This window comes from Calonectris borealis, chromosome 20, assembly GCF_964195595.1.
Source record: "Calonectris borealis chromosome 20, bCalBor7.hap1.2, whole genome shotgun sequence".
Classification (NCBI taxonomy): domain Eukaryota; kingdom Metazoa; phylum Chordata; class Aves; order Procellariiformes; family Procellariidae; genus Calonectris; species Calonectris borealis.
The window spans coordinates 5,422,235-5,444,766 of NC_134331.1; the positions used below are offsets into that span (position 1 = coordinate 5,422,235).

The 22,532-nt window shown below is 38.5% G+C and overlaps 1 protein-coding gene across 1 annotated transcript in view; it reads right to left on the bottom strand.

Annotated features, from left to right (window-relative positions):
* ANKFN1 (ankyrin repeat and fibronectin type III domain containing 1) overlaps positions 1-22,532 on the bottom strand; it is a 69,763-nt gene that overhangs the window by 29,349 nt on the left and 17,882 nt on the right. The window contains exons 5-8 of the mRNA XM_075170095.1: positions 21,640-21,834; positions 20,034-20,147; positions 4,662-4,759; positions 3,067-3,157 (exon numbers count right to left, since the gene is read on the bottom strand). Of these exons, the coding sequence (XP_075026196.1) occupies positions 3,067-3,157; positions 4,662-4,759; positions 20,034-20,147; positions 21,640-21,834 (498 nt within the window). The remainder of the gene's footprint in view (positions 1-3,066; positions 3,158-4,661; positions 4,760-20,033; positions 20,148-21,639; positions 21,835-22,532) is intronic.

The window sequence follows — 22,532 nt, forward strand, 5'->3', positions numbered from 1 at the left end:
ATTCTGTGTATCAGAGAGGAGCTTTTTAATTCCAGACTTGACTATTTTCATACTTTCATTATAATGAGAAAAAAGTATTGCACCGGTTTCCTGACTCAAAGTAATGGTGGATCAAGGTTTTAAGAGATCTGGCTGCAAGGGAGACATGCTTCCATCTTGCTGGCCATGTATGTATTCACAGCCACCAACAAACAGTTTGTTCACTCACTAAATATACAGATCTAGTTTCTAGTGCAAGTTTGGAGTCAAGCATTCCTTCCAATGGGCTCACTATGCCAGGGATATAAATATGTATTTGCTGCCATTTAGTATAGCAGCTAGAGTAAGCCCCATGAAAGGGTGGAAAGAGACGACGTTTGCTATCCTGATAGCCTGTGGGCAGTTGTAACAGCTGCAGAGTGGCTCTGCTGTGTGTTGTATGCTATTGCAGAGATCAAGGGCCAGCTGCATTTATAGCTCTGGGTGGGGAGGCCAGTTCTTAGATCTCCTGTGAGCAGCCAAGAGGAACCAACTGAAACTCACCAATCTCAAAGTGCTTTCGTGTCATCAAACTGGTAGAGTTTCAAACAACCTCATGATTTCTCTATCCCAGTGGTTTCCAAACTTTTTGAGCCTCCAGATTGCTGGCTACCTTAAAAATGACATGGAAATCAGACCAGCTTCCCTCATTGTCCATCACTTACATGCTAATGAATAAGCCTAGAAATGTTACTATCTACTATGATTTTACAGACCAGCTGCACAACACTGGCCACCACTTTCCAGGCTGCTCGTGTGTATGTGGGGGAAACAGGAGGACAGTGGCAAGCATTCACTGTCATGCTACACGGATGCATCTCCAAGGATGTCACTAACCTTTGATACTCTGGGATTGGAATGGATCAGGATTAAGCCCTGAAGCTTTCATTTCCTTTGCATATTCTTCTGTCTGCCGTTACAGACAGCTTTGTAGAGTATTAATGTATTCACATTTAATTTTTAGCTTAGGGCCATATTTTGTTATGCAACACTGGAGTAATTTCAGGTTGCTGCCTTCTTGCCAAGCACAAATCTGCTAGTTTTCAAAACCAGTGGTGAAGGCAGTCACGTGGATAAAGAAGTTCTGCCCCCAGTTACTGCTGTGGTAAATAGCATCTTGTCTCTCAAGCTAAAATTCTGATGTTAGTATTACTTAATGGAAGAATTTACATTTAGGCTCTGATGGTCTCACTTGCCGTAAAGCTTAAGCATGCGTCACTAAGGATACTTAATGAAAGTACCATATTCTTGCCAGCTATCTATATACAGTGAGCTGAGTCTGCCTAATGCTTCTGTGTTCATCCACAAAGAAAACATACATATATAGCCATGAAGGAACATTCCTCTTTGCCATAAACTCACAAAAAATCCCATATATATCAAGTGATGCTCCTGCTCTCCTACAGGGAAATCCAAAAGACTCCTATTGTTACCTTGGCTGCCTTTCAGAGAAACACCCCCACAATGATTGTCCCAGGCACTTCATGGATGGTACTGCTCTCCCTGGTGGAAGCAGGGACTTCACTGAGTTTTGAGCAGCTGCACATGACAACATAGCCCTAATGGCAGCAAGTCTAGGACTTTCTGCTACTCTAAAGTCCAGAATCCCTGAGACACTAAACATGGGAAATGAACTTAATTCTTTGCATAGTTTTTGTGTTGACCCACTGAAATCTGCAGGAAAACTTCCCTTACATCCCAAAGCTTTGGAACTGGCACATATTGTCAGATTTCAGAAGGTTAATAACAGCGGACAAGAAATAGATAGGGAGGACAATGCAATATGCTTGAAGCAAAAGTTCGTATCGTAAAAAGCTGCAGTTTTAAATGTCACCTGTCTTGCCAGGAATGCCCCGTTCTTTGGGGATATTTAGCTGAATAACTAGCAGTTACTGTAAAAGAGTCTGTTTCTCAGCTGATGTAAATTTTTGGTTTGTGGGACCAAATCCTGTGTAATTATACCTGGCTATAGTCAAGGTAATTGCATGTCACTAAGTTATTTAAAACAACTCCATAGTAGTGAGTTATCGATGTAGCCAAGAGTAGAATTTTGTCCCACAATTGTAGCATATCTTTGTTCTCAAACAGAATATTTCTTTAGCCTAGTTCTGGTTTTATTCTGGGGTAAAAAAGAGCAAAATTGAAGCAAAATGGTACAGTGGTACTGCAAGAGCCTCATTTATCCAACCCTCTCCATTATGACTGAGAGTAGGTACAGCTTGCTTTATTTTCTCACATTAGCATGCAAGGTTATTAAATTGTTACATTAGCCTAATAAAAACAAGTGCTAATGCAATAAAATGAAAAGTCCCACTTTACTGCATTAATCAATAGAAGGGAAGCTGCAATATGCTGAGCCAGTTTGGCAGTGAGCATTAAGTCTGGAAAAGCAACTAACAATACAATAATTACAACAGATTAAAAATTACAAATGAAAAATTGTAGTCCTAATGGAGTCTGAGAAGACCTGTCATAGGTTTTGGAAAGGAAGAAAGGCTTTTGGACATGGCTGGAACATTTTAGTGCTTACGGACTAGATCCTATCAACATGAGTGTCCACACTAGAGTATTTTACATACAGGATGCTGTAAGAATGATCCAGTGAATGGGATCTATAATGCTACAAAGCAGAATACAAAACTACATATGATACATGTAAGTGTTTTGGTTCTAGCAGTGCAAGATTCCAGTTTTGATCCATTCATGTACTGACAAATGAGGTTCCATATAGCAGAACTCTATTAAGAGAAATGAAGGTCAAAATATTCCTCATTTTTCTGAAGTGTTAGTGACTAGATGACAATGTTCTGTCAAAGGACTGGAGAATAAATAAAAGATAAGACAAATAAATACACATATATGATTATTTTGCTTATTTTTGGGGGTGGAAGGGGTTGTTTTATTTATTTATTTATTTCACTCCCAGATGACATGGCAATTAAATCATGAACTCTAGAATATTTGTCTTTTTCTGTTCTTTGAAGAGGGAGAAATTCTTACAAAGCAACATCACTAATCAAACTAGGAGGGTAGACAAACTCAACTTACTTGAAGGAGAAGCATATTCAGGAGTAGATTTGCGTGGAGGTCCCCATCCTCTCATGTTGTATGCTGAAACATGGACATAATACCTCTGGCCCTGCAAATGGAAACAACTGGAGTCAAAACTATCACTTGACTCAAAATCTTGGCTGTAATAACTGGAAAGCAGTCCCTTTTTGAAAAACTTAAATAGTTTTCAGTGGCATCAACTGATGCACCATGACAGATTGAACCATAGCACAAAGATTTCAGGACAGGTGATTTGCTGAGGCTTAACAGAACACACCAATTCCAACTGACAAACCACAATCTCTTCTACCAAAGCCGAACCCGGGAACTCTTACAATCAAACTTCAGGAATAGGGACTCCTCTTTTTCCTGATGTATTTAACAGAATCTCTCTACCAGCACAGCAATGGAAGAAGCTTCATTTGGCTGCCACTGAAATCAGTCAGACCTTTATCACTGATTTTGATGCATAAATCTAGCACTTCTGAAAGTCTAACTTCTAATTTAAATATGTTATATACTTTGGAGAGTATGGACAAACACACCATAAGCACTGTTCTTAACGTGTGCCTATGGAAGTGACTGTGCAAGCTTGCTTGTTTTTAACTTAAGAACAGTTACTCTGCTTTATTGTTAGAAAATAAGAAACAGAGTAAACGCATATTGTGGCTCAGCTCCCTGGAAGACAGTGTGCTTCAAATCAAAGATTTCTTCAGATAAAAGGCTAGAAAAAAACAATATTTTTTTCTATTCTATGTAGAGAGTTTTATATTGTGCCCATTGCTTACTCTTTAAAGTTAATTGTCTCATTCTGAGAGTCCATGTTTTGGGGCACTGGCCAAGGGTCACATGCATACCTCCCCCTACTATAACTTTGTAGGCCTGATTCAGTGTGCAGTGAATTCAGTGGAAAGGCTCCAGCTCAGTGGATGCTGGATTGGGCCCTTCTGATGATGTTTCCAGTGGAAATAGTTGTATTTTGAGCAAGCTTTATTTTCATCAAGTATTTTGTGAATCAAAATTTGCTTGCACAAATGGTCCTGAACAGTCTGTAGGAAAAAGATTTTCAGACACACGGTCAAAATTATTCTGCTTAAGAATCCATATGAATATTCATCAATTTTCTGCATTGCTAAGCCAGTTCTTATCAGTGGAAAACATTTATACAAAAATAAATAACAAAAATGAAAATGATTGCCATCAACGTGTTGGTGTGTGTGTTCCTAGAAGAAGTAGAAGAGAAAGAACAGTTATTTTACCTATTGGTCTTCAGAGTCAGGACCAGATCTTTCACAAGCCTTTGATCTGCACTTAGACTATCCTGTGATCCAGAAAACAGCAGCTTTCACTCCAGTCTTTTCTGATCTCCCCTAAGCAGGACAACTTATAAAACAGTTCATGCTGTCTGTCTATTCCTTTGTGACTTTTGGATTATGGATACCAGACATATTATGCTTAATGACTGGAACTTGTTGGTAGAAGAAAGGCACTCTACAGTTATTAACAACAGGCATGGATGCAAATTATCAGTGTTTTTGTATCACTGGCGCGGCAGGGGGCATCAAGATCTAAATCAGTCATTTGGCACTTACCGTTCTGAGACCCGTGATGGTGCACCTCAAAGACTGAAGATTATCCACAATTATTTCACCAACCAAAGGAGAGAAGTCTTCTGAACAACTGCATTCCACTAGGAAACAAATAGCAGGAGAAAATCACATCAGATACCAGTCCAAGCAAAGAAATCAAAGTACTTGAATCACTCACAGGTTAACTTTTCTCCTAGCAGTTTCCCCTTCCATGTGGATACTAAAAGTCACGTTTAACAAAATAATGTTTAGCAAAACTTCACACAATAATTAAATTATATCTCTGTGTATGAGAGAGAAAAGCAAAATATTGCTCAAAAGCTTTTCAGGAAAGAGTGCTTAAAAATACACTGCAATACAAATTACATTCAGTCAACATTTGCTCTCATTTAAACAATTTCCTTTTACAGAAAGAGAAGCAGTGGAAAAGAGTAGGTAGAGGATTTGGACCTGCTAATGCCATTTGGCAGTTTATACATCCAAACCGACAAAAAGTACTGTTTTGCAATTGGTTCTGCATAGGTAGGCATGGGCAAAGAGTCCTTTTGGCTCCACAGGTCCACAAAACTCTCATCACCTAGCCTTGGCTAATTTGTATAGAAACATCCTTCTTGGACTAGATCCGGCACTCACTAGAGTCTCTTCATTGGTTTCAGTGGGTTCTGGCTCTCTTGTCCAAGCCTGATGCTGCTGTGGTCACTGAAATTACAGAGCTCCACAAGGACCTATCAAGTTGTATCCATTTTTGGAATTAATTAAGTGGCGCTAGGCTGACACATCCCTCCCAACCCATCCTGCAGCCTAAATTACAATGGGTACCTTCACCAAAGTGCTCCCATCAACTTGTACAGACGACTCATATTCCTGCTTAAGGGGTTATGAAATTAGTAGTCCTGCTGTCAGTACTCTTCCTCAGTACTTGCAAAAATGAATGTGCACGTAAAATAGTATCAAACAGACCATGAAAAGCTACTAAATGATTTCAAAAAAAGAATATATGCAAGTGGGGAACTGATGGCTGCAGGTAGGAAAACAGCCTCTTTTTCTTAAATTATATTTTATTAATGACAGGTACCATGATTAGAATTAAGGTTAATCCCGGAGTCATACCTCTGGGATTTAGTAATTTGTACTTCAGACTCAAACTTCCAGAAAAATCTATCAAAAACATAGTGAAATTAATCTCTTAAATTATTCTACTGTAGACATGGGAAAATCCCATTGATTTTCTGGATTTACACCAAAGTAGAGAATTCAACCCAAAGCTTTCCCTTTAAGGGTCACAAAATTGTTTATAGATACTTTATTTGCACATTTATTAGTATTGGAGTGAATAATTTAGATTAGATCCAAGGGTATAGGCATTTTAATTTCAGCATGTGGAATTTTCATCTTCTGGCTGTGTCATACTGGTATTTTCATGTTAAAAGAAAAAGGCTTCACAGAATTTTTTGCATAGCATATACAACATTTAACTGCCAACACATTTTTCTAAAATAGCCAAGTATCAATAGCAATAGATTTTTCCTTTCTCTCCTAATTGCTCCTTTTCTGTGATTGCAGTTTGTGAATGCACAGCATGTTCTGCAACATTTTTGTATTTGCTGCAATGAAAAGAATATTGTTTTTTTCTATTGTCTTTGAACTTTTTCAGTGTATATTTTTCTAGTTTTCCATGGGTTTTAAATACGTAATTACTGCCACCTTTAGTGGAAGCTATCTCTGTACATTAGTATGAAAATGTAGAGACTGTTATGGTACCATATTGTAGGTTTTTATTGACAACTTAATTATAGGAATACTTATAAGTACCATTGAACTTGATGGCCTGTCAAAGTTCCCATTGTAAACCATCATTTTCAGGGTTTATAACTCCACTGTATTAAATCATTGAGGACATTGTATACATGCTGTGAACTTAGACATGTTGCCTGTTTTCCAGAAGGATAAACTGGAGAAACCCTGTTCAAACTGCTGAACATGATATCAACAGGCTTGCAGTCCTTTCAGATACCATTTTTGTTTTCAAAGATTAATGTAAAGCAAGATAGTGTCACTCAAGACAGATTCTGCCAACAAATCCTGTCTTCATTGAAATCCCCAGCCATGACTGCGTGTGCTTCTCAGCATGAGGGGCAGTGGTAAGGCTGCACTTCAGGCAGCACAAAACAAAAGCCAAGGATGAAATAAGCAGCTTTAAGCTGCTTTTGAGCTTCCCAAATTTTTAGCTGTTCTATAGGCTGGAGACTGCCCAAACGTAAACTGGTAGTTCAAGAGGCATATTTAAATTTGGGTACCTTACACAAATAAACATTGCAGCCCTATTCTTGATGTGGGTCTCCTTCTCAACCCTTCTACTTGTATTCCGGCAGTTAGAAAAGTGCTCCTAATATTTAGAGATCCTAACACACTGCCTGAAGAGGAATTAACTGCCTTAATCTAAGCAGGATTGCAACCCTACACGTTTGCAAGCATGAGTACAGCAGGAACATCATGATACTAGTATTATGACTAGCAACAGCATGGCAGTTCTTAGAAACAATCATAGAATCATACAGGTTGAATCATACAGGTTGAAAAGACCTCTAAGATCATCATATCCAACTGTCAACCCAACACACCATGCCCACTACACCATGTCCCTAAGGGCCTCATCTACACGTCTTTTAAATACTTCCAGGGTCGGTGACTCCACCACTTCCCTGGGCAGCCTGTTCCAAGGCCTGATCACTCTTTCAGTAAAGAAATTTCTCCTAATGTCCAATCTAAACCTCCCTTGGCGCAACTTGAGGCCATTTCCTCTTGTCCTATCGCTGTTACTTGGGAGAAGAGACCAACACCCACCTCGCTACAACCTCCTTTCAGGTAGTTGTAGAGCGCGATGAGGTCTCCCCTCAGCCTCCTCTTCTCCAGACTAAACAGTCCCAGTTCCCTCAGCCGCTCCCCATCAGACTTGTGCTCCAGGCCCTTCACCAGCTTCGTTGCCCTCCTCTGGACACGCTCCAGCACCTCCATGTCCTTCTTGTCGTGAGGGGCCCAAAACTGAACACAGTATTCGAGGTGCGGCCTCACTAGTGCCGAGTACAGGGGCACGATCACCTTCCTAGTCCTGCTGGCCACACTATTCCTAATACAGGCCAGGATGCTGTTGGCCTTCTTGGCCACCTGAGCACACTGCCGGCTCATGTTCAGCCGGCTGTCAACCAGCACCCCCAGGTCCTTTTCCTCTGGGCAGCTTTCCAGCCACTCTTCCCCAAGCCTGTAGCGTTGCCTGGGGTTGTTGTGGCCAAAGTGCAGGACCCGGCACTTGGCCTTGTTGAACCTCATACTGTTGGCCTCAGCCCATTGATTCACCCTGTCCAGGTCCCTCTGCAGAGCCTTCCTACCCTAGAGCAGATCAACACTCCTGCCCAACTTGGTGTTTACTGAGGGAGCACTCGATCCCCTCGTCCAGATCGTTGGACCAAGGATCAAGGACCACTGAGTTCAGAGAAAGAAGCTGAGTTACCAAGGGGAGAAAAAGCTGACATTGCCTTTAAAGCCATCTCAGGAACAGCTGAGGAAGAGGGTTTTGAAATAATAAATCACAGCTTTGCTCTGATGTTCTAGGGCAAACTGTTGCCCCAACTCATGTTGTTAGTGAAACCCCATGTGCAGGGCAAACGCCCTCATCCACTTGCTGGGTGACACAGTGATCTCCCAGTCCCTTGAAGGACAACTACTCGCTAGGGAGAGCGACCGAGTCTGCTAGTCCTTTCACGAGGTACTGAGGAGAGCTGTGTACCCCTCTGATCCCCTCAACCAGCCGAGTCTTCACTGGCTTCTAGGCTGAGGCTCAGCTGTTCTTCTCATTATACAGCCAAGTAATGCCAGCATTTTGCACTTACTTTTTTAGCTTACCCTGTGGTGGCTGAGACCCATGAAATGGAAAACACAGGAATATGATATTAGCTTGTGGATCAGGTTATGGTTATCATTATGATTGAGAACCCCCCTTTTAAAGGATATTTACCTAAAAAGATGATGTATACAAAGTTACTCAAAATTCAATTTTCAAATATATATATTTTAAAACCTCACATTTGGAAAAAACCCTGCCCCCGTTTCAATAAAAATTTCCATAACTGAAAAATAAATATTTTTTGAACAGCTGTGTTGGAATAGTGCCTTCTTTTTCCCCTTGTTTCAAAGTACTGCTGAAAACATATCAACAGGACACACTGAAGCATTTCTATTTTTGACAGAATGTCATTCTCTGACTCATGATATCTGTCATAAAGAAACTCATTACAAATTTTGGAATTTTTTGCTTACTTTTGATTTTAACAAACTTTTTTTCCCCATTATTTTACTGATTCAAGTGACATGATATAGTTTTAAAGAAATGCAAATCAACTTAACTCATTTATCACTTAAGTTTGTATCTCCTGTTATACATTACCAGCTTTCAGCTTTCTACCATAATGGTCGTCTAAAAATAATACATAATATTCTACTATACTCATTCATTGGGTTTTAAACCTTTTAGAAGGATATGAACACCAGTGTCCCTGTTTTATAGATGGGAAAAAGAAGGCAAGGAGAGGTAGAGCATCTTGTTCACTCAGCAGGCCCCAAAACAACAAGGGACAAACTCCTATGATCTATATTACATTTATTAGGCCAGTGTTGCTCACACTTTTTGGCTATGTGGGATATATATAGCTCTTTCTGGTACCAGTACAAAGCTACACAGCCATGGTGTTACCCCTGTGATTAACCTGGATCTAAAATTATGTAACTTGGTGCATGAGCAACCCATCATGAAGATTTTGCTAAATCTTTGCCTACTTTCTGAGAGAGAGTGCTGGGAGAGACTGCCCTGGTAGTAAACAAAAAATATCAACCATTTGTGTAACTATAAAGTACTTGGGACTTTAAGAAAGAACAAAAGGCTAGCTCACCTCAGCACTTTAAAAGTTGAATATAAAAATGCTCAAGTATAAAAACCTGAAGATGAAGAGGGTCCTTTATAAGAGCCCAGGAACAAGAGCTGGTCTTGTAGACTGTACCACTGTGCTATAAAGGACTTGAAAGCTGTTGGGTGAATTAAGGATGGAGCATGTTCCAGTCCTGTTCTGAACACCCCAAAGGGCTGCTTTGTCGTGAACGCTGAATGTCTTTGCTGTTGCGGCTTTCCATCTGACACTTCACGTTATGTCAGAGCAGGGTTTTTTTGTGTGTTTAATATATTGGTGACTATGTGTTTTAATGAAGGTGCCCTGTATTCCAGAGCTAGCAAATGCACGATGTGTTGCTGCGGTCGCCAAGATAAGTAGTAATTTTTAAATAAACAGCAGTATAAACAGTTACATAAAACTCATGTAAATTGCTGGCACATAATTTTAGACTGGCTTAAGTTATGTAACTTACTTGTGGCCAAGTTGTTTTTTTTTTTTAATACTCAATTCATGCATTTTAAAATAAAGGGAGAAGTTTATTTTCACCTGTTTCTTTTCTACTCGCTATCTTTCTGTTATACTGAGCATGCCTTAAACAGCTTATCAGAGAGATTGACAGTCAGACAAGAGACAAAGTGAAGGCACAAAACACCTCCTGACCCTATTGTAGATTCATTCAGGAAAGCACCTTCTCCTGAGTCAAGTAAATAGCCTGAGCCACAGTAGAATTTGTCACTTCTCTTGGCATTTGTTTTTGCTTGCACTTAAATTACTCACTGAATTAGTAAATTAATTAGACTGAGAGACATGAGTTCTGTTGCTAAGTTGATGGGGTCTACAGAATAGAGTACTGAGCTGGGATTCTGGATTTTATTCTTGCATTTGCTACTGACTTGCTGTGTGACCTTGGGCAAAGCATTATGCCACTATGGCTTTTAACTTAAGCAGCAAAGATTCTCTCTCCTTCCCTTCCTCCCCATGTCCAGGGCCTAGGCTTAAGGACGCTGTGATCTTAGCTTGTGTTTCCAAGGGCCTCCAAACAAATAATTGCATTGTTCAATAGCTTCCTTTGAAATGTAAAACTGAAAGAGAGCACTGATACCAGAAACTACTTCACACCGTCTTTTTCTGCCTTCTGATCTTAACAAAATAATTTTAATAATTCACACTCATAATGTCTTAGCAGCTTGATTTAAGGATATTGAACACTGCCATTCATGTGACTAAAATCAGGATGAAAGTACCTAAACAAATATTTGGAAGTATCACACAAGTGAAGAGAATTGAACACTACTGAAATGCAGGAATCAGTTTTTTTGATGTAGACAGCACCACCAGCTCAGATGGAGAACATTCTTTGCAGTATTTGGTCAGCTCCTCCTAGCTGCCTTGCACTGTTCTTTCCAGCCTGAATTAAGAAAGGAACCCAATTTTTGCAGATTTGGGTTCAGGCTCTGTTCATGCCTCTCTGATGTTTGGAAATTCTCCAAAGAATGATAGGAGAAAGACAAGTCATACCAGCTGTAGGGAGTACTTATAGAGATCCCAGCATAGTGCTTCCTTTAGGAAAAAACAAATGTTTGGCATTGAGGAGTTTGTATTTGTTCCCATGGATTTGTTTTTTTTGCGTGAAGGGTATAATCCATCCATAAATGCACATTAACTTAGAACGTCTGGAATTGGTTGCATTCTGCTCAATAAGAATGTAGACAGGGACAATATGATACGAGCCACAGCATTTACAAAAGGGACAGGTGAACTTTTCATTTGTTTGTTTGTTTAGGGACTCTAACTGGGATTTACTACAATGCCTAAGGGACTTAGGCATATTGCTGTGCAAACACAGAAGTTAAAACAGTGTAGTCATGGTCTGGGACTAGGATTTCTAGGTACTACTTAAATTAAAACCTGAGTTCCTAATTACTCTAAATAGTAATGTTCATTATTTTGGATCTTATCTATTATTTCAGTTATTTCTGTAAACTTATTGAAGGCTCTTTGTACTGTGTCAGTAGAAACATCAATAAGGCTGAAAAGGAATGAAAAAGATGCAAAGAAACAGCACTGTGTCCACCTGAAGTAAATAAAGCACTGCTGTGTTTTAGTGTGAAAGAGCTATGTTCAGAGATTTAAGGGCCTCTCATCAGAACAACAGTCAGAACAGTACCAAGAAGAGTACCAAGAAGAGCATTCCTAGACTATTCCTAGAGAGCACATCTTCATTTGAAACTTCCACGGCTATAAATCTTCATGATACTTGTTTCAGAGAATTTTTTTAATAATCAAATATTTTATTTGCAGTAAAGCTTCTTCCCAGACAGCTGTGGGCTCCTTTACCCTTTACGCCTGCTAATAATAACCTTAATGATGTTAAATAACCTTTCTTGTGGCCCTGTTTCTGGATGTTCCTTTGACCAAGGCCAGAATACTCTATTTTACGTCTTGATGTTTATGGGAAGCATTATGACAGCAGGCTGAGTGCCAAAGACACATCTTTGCTTGATCATGGTTTCACTAGTTCATCTTATAGCAAATCTACGTTATATAAATGATTTATAAGATACTATTTTTATTGCAGTGTAATAAAATTCTCACCAACAGAAAATAAAAAAATTATTGACTGTTTTTTCTCAAGTATTTAATTAGTGTTTTCTAAGTACTAAAAATTCTTTATCTGTTTGTAATAAGGTCAGCTATTCCAGTACAAGAAGGAACTTTTTTCCCTTCTGTTAGTGAAAATGACATTTCTTACTAACATTTTATAAATAACTAAGAAAATGTGCCATGTGGGTGCATATTGGCTTCCAATGTGGGCCAGTGGTTAAAAAGTTACAATGGATTATAATAACAGCCAAGATTTGTGTCTCAGCCCTGCAATGACAAACATATCCCACGCTGGCTGTGGAAAGAAAAGTGGGAGAAATACGTGTTAGAACTGTGAAAAGGGCTTGGAGAATAAATGGGGTTCTTATGCAAAGGCTTTGCGTTCTAGAAAGGTATAACAGGCTTGGCTCCAATTCTGTGAATTTCTACTCCCAGTGGGTACGTTTTACTCATGTAATCTGTGTAACCAAAGCCAGTGGGGAAGCTTATGAACGTAAGGACTACTCATTTGTGTGAAGCGCGCATGGGTTAGGCTCAGCTTCTTCCCAAAACATAACACATTAAAATGTAATTAATAATGAGCAGTAGGGAAAATGCAAACAAAAAAGTAATCTATCACAATGTACGAGACAAAGCAGAACACTGCACAGCACTGTTAACAAAGAAAGTAAATACACAAACGCTAATTCAAGTAATCTGTTTAATGGAATTCCACTGCTTTTCCTCTGGTTCTCCCGTAATATATTTTTAAAGACGGACTTAGCTGCATAGATTTTAATTAATTATATTTAAGGCTTTTATTTCTTTATAAACTAATCCCTACAGTAACTTAAAGAGCTTTCACCTTTCCCTAGCACTGCAGCCAGGTGTTGCAGGCAAAACAGTCTTGATTTGGGGAATTTTTACTTAATTTAATTTATTGTCAATTAACACAAACTTCTAATCACTCATTCAGGTGAGAAGAAAGAAAACATAAACAATTAAACAAACATTTAAGTGAACACCTTTTCACCGCCTTTTCCAGGCTCAACTTAAGCCAAAAACCTATCCTCCCCCTTTCCTACTGTCAACTTCCCTTGTCTCCACCGTGGGGTTACACTCAGCGATAGGGTATTCCATCGCATTTAGAGCTAGCTGGGCCAGTTGTGACCAGCACCCAGCATCTTCTGACCTCCTCCCACACCTGTGGCCCCTGGCTACTGAAACCTGCCATATATGCCCAATACAGTACTCAGGCGTGAGCTAAGTGGGTGCTCATGCGTGGACTCATTGGGTGCTCAGACATGAGTTAATAGGGCGCTCATGTGTGAACCAGCTGGGCATTCATTAGTAAATTAAATGGGTGCTCATGCATGAACTGATTGGGCGCTCATGCATAAATTGATTGGGTGTTCACGCGTGAACTAATTGGGCGCTCATGCATGAAAACAGTAAACCCTGCAATTCATGCTCAATGCATGAGGTAAGAGCTTGAAGCAGATCCAAAGGCCTGATTCCAAATTTACATTCATTTATCAGTTCTGTGGGACAGATCTAATTACTAGAACAGTATTGGGTTTTGGTTGGAGAGGCAAACTGACTGTGTTTTACACTCTTTATGCTTGTAAATGGTCCAGAGAAGTCCATGATGGACCAGAGAAGACTTCAGACAAAGCGGTCAGCAGGGAAACTTTGCCACAAACCCTTTGAAGACATTCTGGTTTTGTTTAAGTCTCCAGCGAGGAAGTATTCCCAAACCTATGTATCAAAAGATCTGCTAAATCAGGAACCTCCTTCAAGACAGAAGCTGAAGGTCTTGAGTTCCAGTCCTGCCACTGACTTTAAGAAATTCACCTTTTCTATGCAATACCTATGAACTGGAAGCTATAGCACTTAGCCACATGCAAATAATTTTAAATATACTTATTAATTTTGGTAAGTCAAAGCAAATGTAAAAGGTAAAGCAATGTCTAAAAGTCAGCAACATCATGATATGAGCCTTTTTTCTTAGACACCAAAGGTAGACAAAACCAGAGCCTATATGTCTGGATTTTCTCATAGCCATTCATCTTGAGCTGCTGTTCAAAATCCTTATAAAACACAAAGCAGGAGGAAAGAATGATTGAATTGAGTAACTGGTGTCTGATCAACTACATTAGTTAATTACACCATCACTTAATATGTGATTCATGTTCAAAGGTGGTTTTAAATACATAGCTAACTTAAAAAATAGAAGTTCTTAAATTTTATGTTAAGTCCAACACATACTACAGACATTGACAGAAGCTAGAAATAGAAAGGTTTGTTTTAACATTTATACATTTCTGTACTTGCTAGGCATAAAAATAGAAGTCAAATTGCACAGTCCTGTTAGCTACCAAAATGTAATGTGCAAATAAAGTGCCCGGGAGACCTAATAAAATGCCATAAATGAACTACTGTAAAAAATATCAGACCACACCTATTCAGCAGGATAAATTCAAATGTCTTACAAAGAAATGTATTCTCTTTCCTTTTTATAGAGTAAGAACTGTTTTGGGGAAAGAAAGAATGAGTTTCAAAATATACAAAGAAACTTTGAATAATAAGTGAAAAGGGTTTCAAGATCAAGTGGAATGCAGAATGCTACTTAATTCCGCTATAGACTGGAACAGGATCAAGCAGTGACATAGCATCTACTTTAGAAGGATGCATAGGTATTAATATTAAAGCACCACATTTTCATGCCTAAGATTCACTTTTACAAGCATTCATTTCCATAAGCAGGGTTCTTCTAGAAATCAAAGCACAGGCTTGCTGTTTTCTACTCTGACACTGCTGAGTGAACAGTTAATTGCCACCAAAGTGGGGAAAAAAGCTGGACATATCATATATATGTATGTATTTAGGTCTTTGTGTAAGCTCTACCTATGAGACTAGCCAAATCGGTCTGGAGTCAAACCCACTGTACAGTACTAGAAGGATCACTGCAGGAAGCCTGCTATGGAACAAATCCAAACTTGATCAAACATGGCAAACTATTAATAGACAAATCAAATACATAATTACAAAACATAAGGTATATGTACGTGCTCAAAAGGACAAGCAGAAGCCCACACAAAATGATAAGATTATTTTGTTGTGAAAGGATTACCCCTGAGAGTAAAACACGCAGCATCACACAAAATTTGTAGATAGTTTTTGTAAAATCTTTGAGGTTTTTCACACGGAGATTTTCAATGAAAAATTTCCATTGACACAGTGAGGTGTCAACTGAGAATCTCAAATACAGATTTTTGTTTGAGCTACAGAACGTATATCATACAGACCCAACCTGGCACTTCCTCATCCCATTATCTCAGGTGCTGACTCTTAATGAAAAGGCAGCTCTGTTCATCCTTTAGTTGAGACTTCCAATGATAACACCAAATTGCACCAGCCTCTCCTGAACAAAGGTACTTGTCTATAACCAACCCATTTCATGCAGCCGTGCGATAGCAACATACTGTGGCTACTGCATAGCTAGCTAGGACTGAACCAGTGATATAAAGACGATTTAGATGATTATTCTCATGCAAAAAATTCTGAAATGAACCACAAATTGCCTTGGAAGAAGGGAGGCAGGGAATGACTTTTTGTCAAAATTTAAGCAAGACATAACTCCTTCTTTCCTAATCTAAGCTGATGTGCTTTTTTTTTTTTTTTTTTTTAAGAGCTACACTGACATAGAAAATAAAAAAATCTTCTCTCCATCCAACAGAAATCCTAGAAGGCAGCTGGGCAGTCCTGACCAACATGAAATATTCTGCTAAAATAACAAACTAAACAAAAACGTAACCAGGGCTAAAATGGCCTAGACAGCTTAGCATCACTACCTGGAAAATAACTTGGCATCCAAGTCCACAGCTACATCCAAACAGAGAGAGGATCAGCTCTGTTTGCTGTATCAAACATGGCTCAGATTTTTTTCTCTCTTCCTCTCTCTTCAAACATAAATAGTTCCAGGCTCTTAAATAAATTAACTCAACTTTGGTTATACAGGCTGTTTCATTTTTTCTCCAAAAGGGAATATAGATGTTTGTTTAAAAATTGTAAATAAAATATAACGGAGATTTTCCATTACATAGTGATCCTTTCCAGTAAGTAACGATCAGCGCTATGTCCATTTTTCTTTCTTATCCTATACTTGGGGATAACAGCATTATTATGACTACTTCTGATGGTAAACGGATGAAAAAATAATTATGTCATAAGAGGAGATTTACCTGTATTTATTCACCGTATAAGCAAAATAATAATCAGGTTTAAAATGCACAGAAAATAAGTGCAACAAAATTACTTACCATTACTTAAAATTTTGTTCTTTAAAAAAACCTGCTTTCTTTATGTGTATGTGTTGTGTGGAACATGTGAAACCTAGAAAGGCTAATTAGTGAAAGACAACAGTTCTTAAAAGCCCTACAAGCACTTACCACTTGGCTCTGTTGGGACTGTTCCTAGGAATCAAGTGGTGCCTATATGGATTATGTTGCTGCTGGGATTTTTTGCATCAAGATAGTTATAGTAGTGTAGCTCTAAGATAAAAATACATCATGCAGTAACAATATGACAGTGTAAACAGAAGGTTCACCCTAGCTTCAAACTGTGGCAAGTTGTTTTGTGTATTAGTGTGGAACATTTTGATTGTGTTTTCAAAGATGTAAAACTAAAGCAGATCTTAAGTACTTCCACGATGGGATGTGAAGTTTGGCTTTAGGGCATGATTAGCCAAGGGCAGGGGTTTTTCTTCTCAATATTACAGTGATGCTTCACAAACTGGCTGGGGTGAGGTGTCTCTGGCTTTGAATCTTTCTTTAGCATGGAGCAGATTATTACTATTATTATTGATTTATGTCATGCCTGTCTGCTTCCAGCCTCAAAACACTTTACTAAGTTACAATATACATAGGAATCATTTCACGTCAGCCACCACCATGCTGTAGCCTTCTCTGGAGGGAAACTGAAGGGAGCCATTAGGATGGTGCCTGCAACATTAAACAACAATCCAGGAGAGGAAGTAAAGAATACTCTGGCTCCTTAAAGCAATGGCTCAACAGAATGCAGTTACTGAACTGCCATCCAGCTGGGACACCAAAGTCAATACCCATTCACCGTGTGTGGTTAAAATTAAATCTCCTAATGAAGTGAGATGGTTTTAGTGGTTAGAGAGTGAGTGCAAAGTATTATTCTCCTGTATTATTATTTGCAAGTTATACAGCTAACAAGGGAAAAGATCACACAGAGGAAAATAGCAGACAGTTAGATAATGTTCCAAGCCCAGTTTCTAAATGGCATTTGGGCAAATAAAGCTTTGGAAAAATATGTTAAAAAAAAAAGATGACACAGAAAAAAGGAATTGGCAGCTTCTCAATGTTTTTAGGGAATGAAACTAAACTGAACAGAAGCGATGTCAGTTTTTATCCCCTGTAATTCAGGTCCAGAGAAAAGAATATTATTAGCTTCTGTTAATGAGAAGGTATTCCCTAAACACTGCTCCAAATGTTCCTGAATTTTAATTTGCTTAGAAAAAGAAATGGTAAAGTATTGAGGGGAAAAAACCCTAACAGCTTATTTTTGTCCCTGAATTAGCAAAATGGTTACATGGTTTTCTGGATAGGATGTTTATATATCTGACTAAAAAGATCCTCACACAATGTTATCAAGCTCTCCTTTCAGGGCTAGTAATTGCTAGCTGGTTCTAATCATTCTTGCAAGTGATCATTTGAAAGGTTCATTTTATGACCCCTCAAACTAGCACAAAGAATCTCACTCCATAATGTAATAAACAATTCTACAACCAGTGCTTAATTAATTCCCGAAAGTCACCAAAAGGAGCTATTAATGATCTTTCTTTTTATCTAACCATAAATATGCAAGTCTCCTGGGATAAAGGATTTAAAAAGAACACTCTGGCAAAACTAACTGTCAACTTGATAAAGCATAAAATGATCACCAGTGAGGGCAATTCAAAATACGACGGCAATGCTACCTAGTCTGATTAGAAAGTTAGGTCAGGTTGGATTAAATTTCTCTGAACGTTGTGCTTACCAAAAAGAGGACAGAATTGACATGGTGCAAAACAGACTCAACCCAAATGACTCTACAAGAGAAAAATACTACAACCTTTAGAAAATTATTTTAAAAAATCAATTCTATTTGGGTATTTGCTTTACTGTGAAAATATCAACAATCATTATATTAGAGCGTGGGCAATATTTCAGGGTTGTTTAAAATACGTGTATTACAAAGAGCAGGCTGATATTTTCAAGAGAACTTAAGCATTTCAGGAGCCCAACTATCATTTTCACAAGTAAATCAGGCAGTAGGAAGCCCTACTAAATGAAATTTAGTTTCCTGGCAACGCAACCCAATGCTGAAAATTAGATTTAGGCTTCCAAAGGGCTTTGATGTTTTTGAACATCACACTTCCTGCAGCACTGCACAGCTGACTAGGTGTAATACAGTAATTTACCCTTCTACTGAGGCTATCAGGAATGGAATCACTTTGATGGCTATAGTAATGTCTGGGAGGTTGTTTTTTTTCTTACATTGTAAAAAAATTTTTTACTGGTCATAGCCAGTGATGACTGGAAACTGACCAGAAGCAGGGGGAGGAAAGAAAGAGAGAATCTGCCTTTTCCAAAATAAACTCATGCAGTCCTTTGGGTGCTTGTGCTTGATGACAGCGCAGCCTGTGCACTGGCATGTCCCACCTTCAGAAGAGCTCCATGAGCTATTGGACCCTCGATGGACTGGGACTTTCTGAATCTCTCCTGTTGAACCAATGCCTGTGACACTCACACATGGAAACATGAAATAGACTACCTCACAATACAGCCATTATGGTTCTTGCTACGTGTATGGAAATCCAAGGTTCAAGTACCTCTCAAATGCGTTTTTAAGTATTAATACAAAGAAACAAACACAACAGGAAACATTAAGAGAGACACAGTGGGAAATAAGTAAGAGGACTTTCAGGCTCCCCACTCCTTGACTCCCCTGGGCTGGGCAAAGAAGGCCTCAGATCTTCAGAACGGTGCTTTTCAGTCCCTTGACCTGTGGAAGGACTTAGACTGGAAGATGGAGGCTGCAGATTGCTGCACTTAACACTGAAGACCTTACTGTTCGAAACATTTTAGAAAACCTGGAAGTTCCTTTAAACAGGAAATTTTAAAATTTCTCAGTTTTGTTCTAATCTTCAGTAAAACTTTTTTTTTTCATTTTTAATGTTGGAATTTCCTGTGGAACAGAAATTCTGTTTTAAAACCATTTCTATTCAACAACGCTATTCAGATGGAAGCATTTTCCTATTCATTCTACTTTGCAACTAACTGGTGCCACCCCAAATGTATTGCTCTTCCAAGAATGATGTGGCAGCCCTGGAATAGCTAATTAGTTGGGCTGTATGATGCCTCTGCCAAAAGTTTCAGCTTCTAGAGGCATTCCTTTAAGGAATGGTGGTGTGGGTTTGGCATTTACAAGGATACACATGGTTTCAGGAGCCCACAGGCACCAAAAGTTAGCTTGTGTTTTATAACTGCTCATCTCAACCCAGTCGTTGAGCCGATGTCCTAACCACAGTGAGTCAAGCAAACTTCTTCAGAGCACTCATGGAGAAAGCTTTTGGTTAATTTATTTTTCTTTTTTAATAAAAATTTTGTCTTTGGGGAATCTTTTAAGAAAATTCCACTTCTACAGCTATTAACTGGGAAAATAATTAAATTGAAACACTACTAGCATTGTAGTATAATCTCTTGTAGATAAATACCTTCGTCACCTAGCCCTCAAATTTTTATACATTGTAAGGCAAATGAAAGCTGTCTAAATCGAGTACCTTTATACTTGGTCACCACAGCTGAGTTGACACTCAGAGGTTCTTGGAAGGTGACAGTGAGTGATGTACTGCTTGTTACCATGAGACAGACATTGGTTGGCGCCTCAGGGGCTCCTGGGAGAGAAGAGAAAACATCAGCTCTTCAGCACAACAAATCCTATTCAAACAATGTTTCTGAGTCTTCAAAGAACCCACTGAAAATCACCCTGCAATTGTGAGCTTTGGGTTGTAGGTGTTTGTGTTCTCTGCCTTTTGAGCATTTTAATTAGTGCCCCTGCTAACAATATCCTGCAGACACCATTTGTTTCTATCATGGTTTTTGGCTCCTTTCGGTTAAAAATATCTTCCTGCATATATGTAACCCAATAAAACAGATTCATGCTAATTATGTCAATGAAAAGCCCCTATAAATCTCTTGGGGTGGGTAGGAGGAGAGAGAAAGGACAAAACCACAAAGAGCTAATTAAGCCTTTATGGTTTCACTAACAAACTCAAATTTATCAAATAAACAGAAAACATTTTTACATTATTGTGATTCAGAAATTGCAAATTCCACGAATGTTTCAGTGTAGTAGTTCCAAAATACAGTTGTCAGTTGAGGCCTAACATCTTTTTTTTTTTTTTTTAAAAAAAAAAGCTTAATTCACAGAATATCAATCAGACTCAATTCAGAAATCAAACACAAAATGTCATGACTTACTGCTGGGACTGATTTAAAAAATCATTATATTAACTTACACTACTGCTGCATTTCCTGTATTTAGTATCTAATACAAAGAGCACTACATCTGTCTTGAAGAAGTAATCTTAGAATACAATAAATTTGAGAAAATTATTTGTAAGTACATTTATATAAAGACGGTTGTAAAAATGTTAATGGCAATGGTTGTATTTCATTGAATAGGATACAGCTAAAAGATCTACATGTGAAACAATTCAGCCCTGTTTACTCCTTCCCATGGGCCCAAATTCACATTTACTTTGGGTACTTGTACAACTGCTTAAAGTGACCCAATCTGTGACTACGCTGATGAAATGTTATGTGTGGATGCCAAAATTAAAATTAAGTTTTCACAATTTTTATATGTAAAATGGAATTCCATTGTTTGATCAAATGTTTAGAACAACTCCATTCTTCTAAAAAATAATACATTTTTTAAAAAAATAAAATTCCAACAGAAAAAAGGCGAATGTCCCCATCCCCCTTCCTCCCTCCTCATATATTCTTTTCTAATCATCCTATTTTAAACTCTGAGCACATTAAATGAGATCCAGGAGTAAATGTGAAGAGAAATAAGCAGGACAGAATCATTAGAACCTGAACCAAGAGTTTGGAGATCTCATCAATTTTATGCAGCCCACTCCTAAAGGAGCTATGTGCTTGTTGCTGTCAGATATTTGGTCCTCTATTGTTCTAACATCAATTTCCTTCTCACTCTTGGGAAGGCCATTTAGTCGTATCCCTCAGTTTTCCCACCCTAACATTCATCTGCTTCACAGCAGTGCTGTGAGGATCAGTTAGTGAGAGCATCTTTGCTCAACAAAGGCAGAGTGTTCTCGGTTGTAGAGTTCGTATTGAATTTTGCAAGCACTTTCTTCTACTTACTAGCATGCTCGTAGCCTGCCTTCATGCGCTTGTATAGCCTGTATCTCCATTCCCATGCTTTTAGTTGCTTCTCTTTTTCTGTGTTGTCTGTACCAAGGCCTTCATTCATCACTTGTGCAGACAATTCAGTAACTCGCTGCTGTGCTTCCTGGACCAATGTACTCAGATGCACTGACCTGCTTTCCATGTTAACAACTACCAAGAAAAGGGAAAAGTAAGTAATTGCTTGGTGGACTTATGTGACAAAATTCCGGCCTTATGCATAACACATGTAGGGTCAAATCCTTGAACATTCTGCCTTCCAGTAGTTATCTTGTCATCAAGTGGATTAAAGCATGCCAATTTATACCACTTAAGGATCCGGCCACTTAAATGGGATTAACAACATGAATAAATTGAGCAAATTTTATCTTCCAATGTTTCTCATATGCTTAAAAATTTCTTAATTAGACCGAAATTGCATATATGTTTTAAGTTGGTGGAATATTAAAACTGAACTAAAATAATAAAGCATTTGGTTTCTATCCAACCCCTACTTTGCCATAATATCACAAGCTTTCATAGGAAAAAAGAAGGTTGTACTGGTTATAAACACCTACAATATATAAATCTCTACAAACGAAGAGAAATCTAACTGGCAAATTTAAGAATGAGAGTTTTGTGCCTAAGGGCCATCGCTGGTATAGAATGGATCTCTTTCCAGATTTTCTTTGTGCCACAGTTTTGCCCATGTAATATCTAATTAGTCCTCTGACAGACTGGACAGATAGCAAGCAGCTTGACACATGGAGACTTTGTTTTTCTCCAGTGCTCAGAATAATTTTAATTTGACTTTTAGCAGTTCAGATTGCCTGTAGGAACTACTGTGTGCTACATAAAGGTGAAAATAAAGA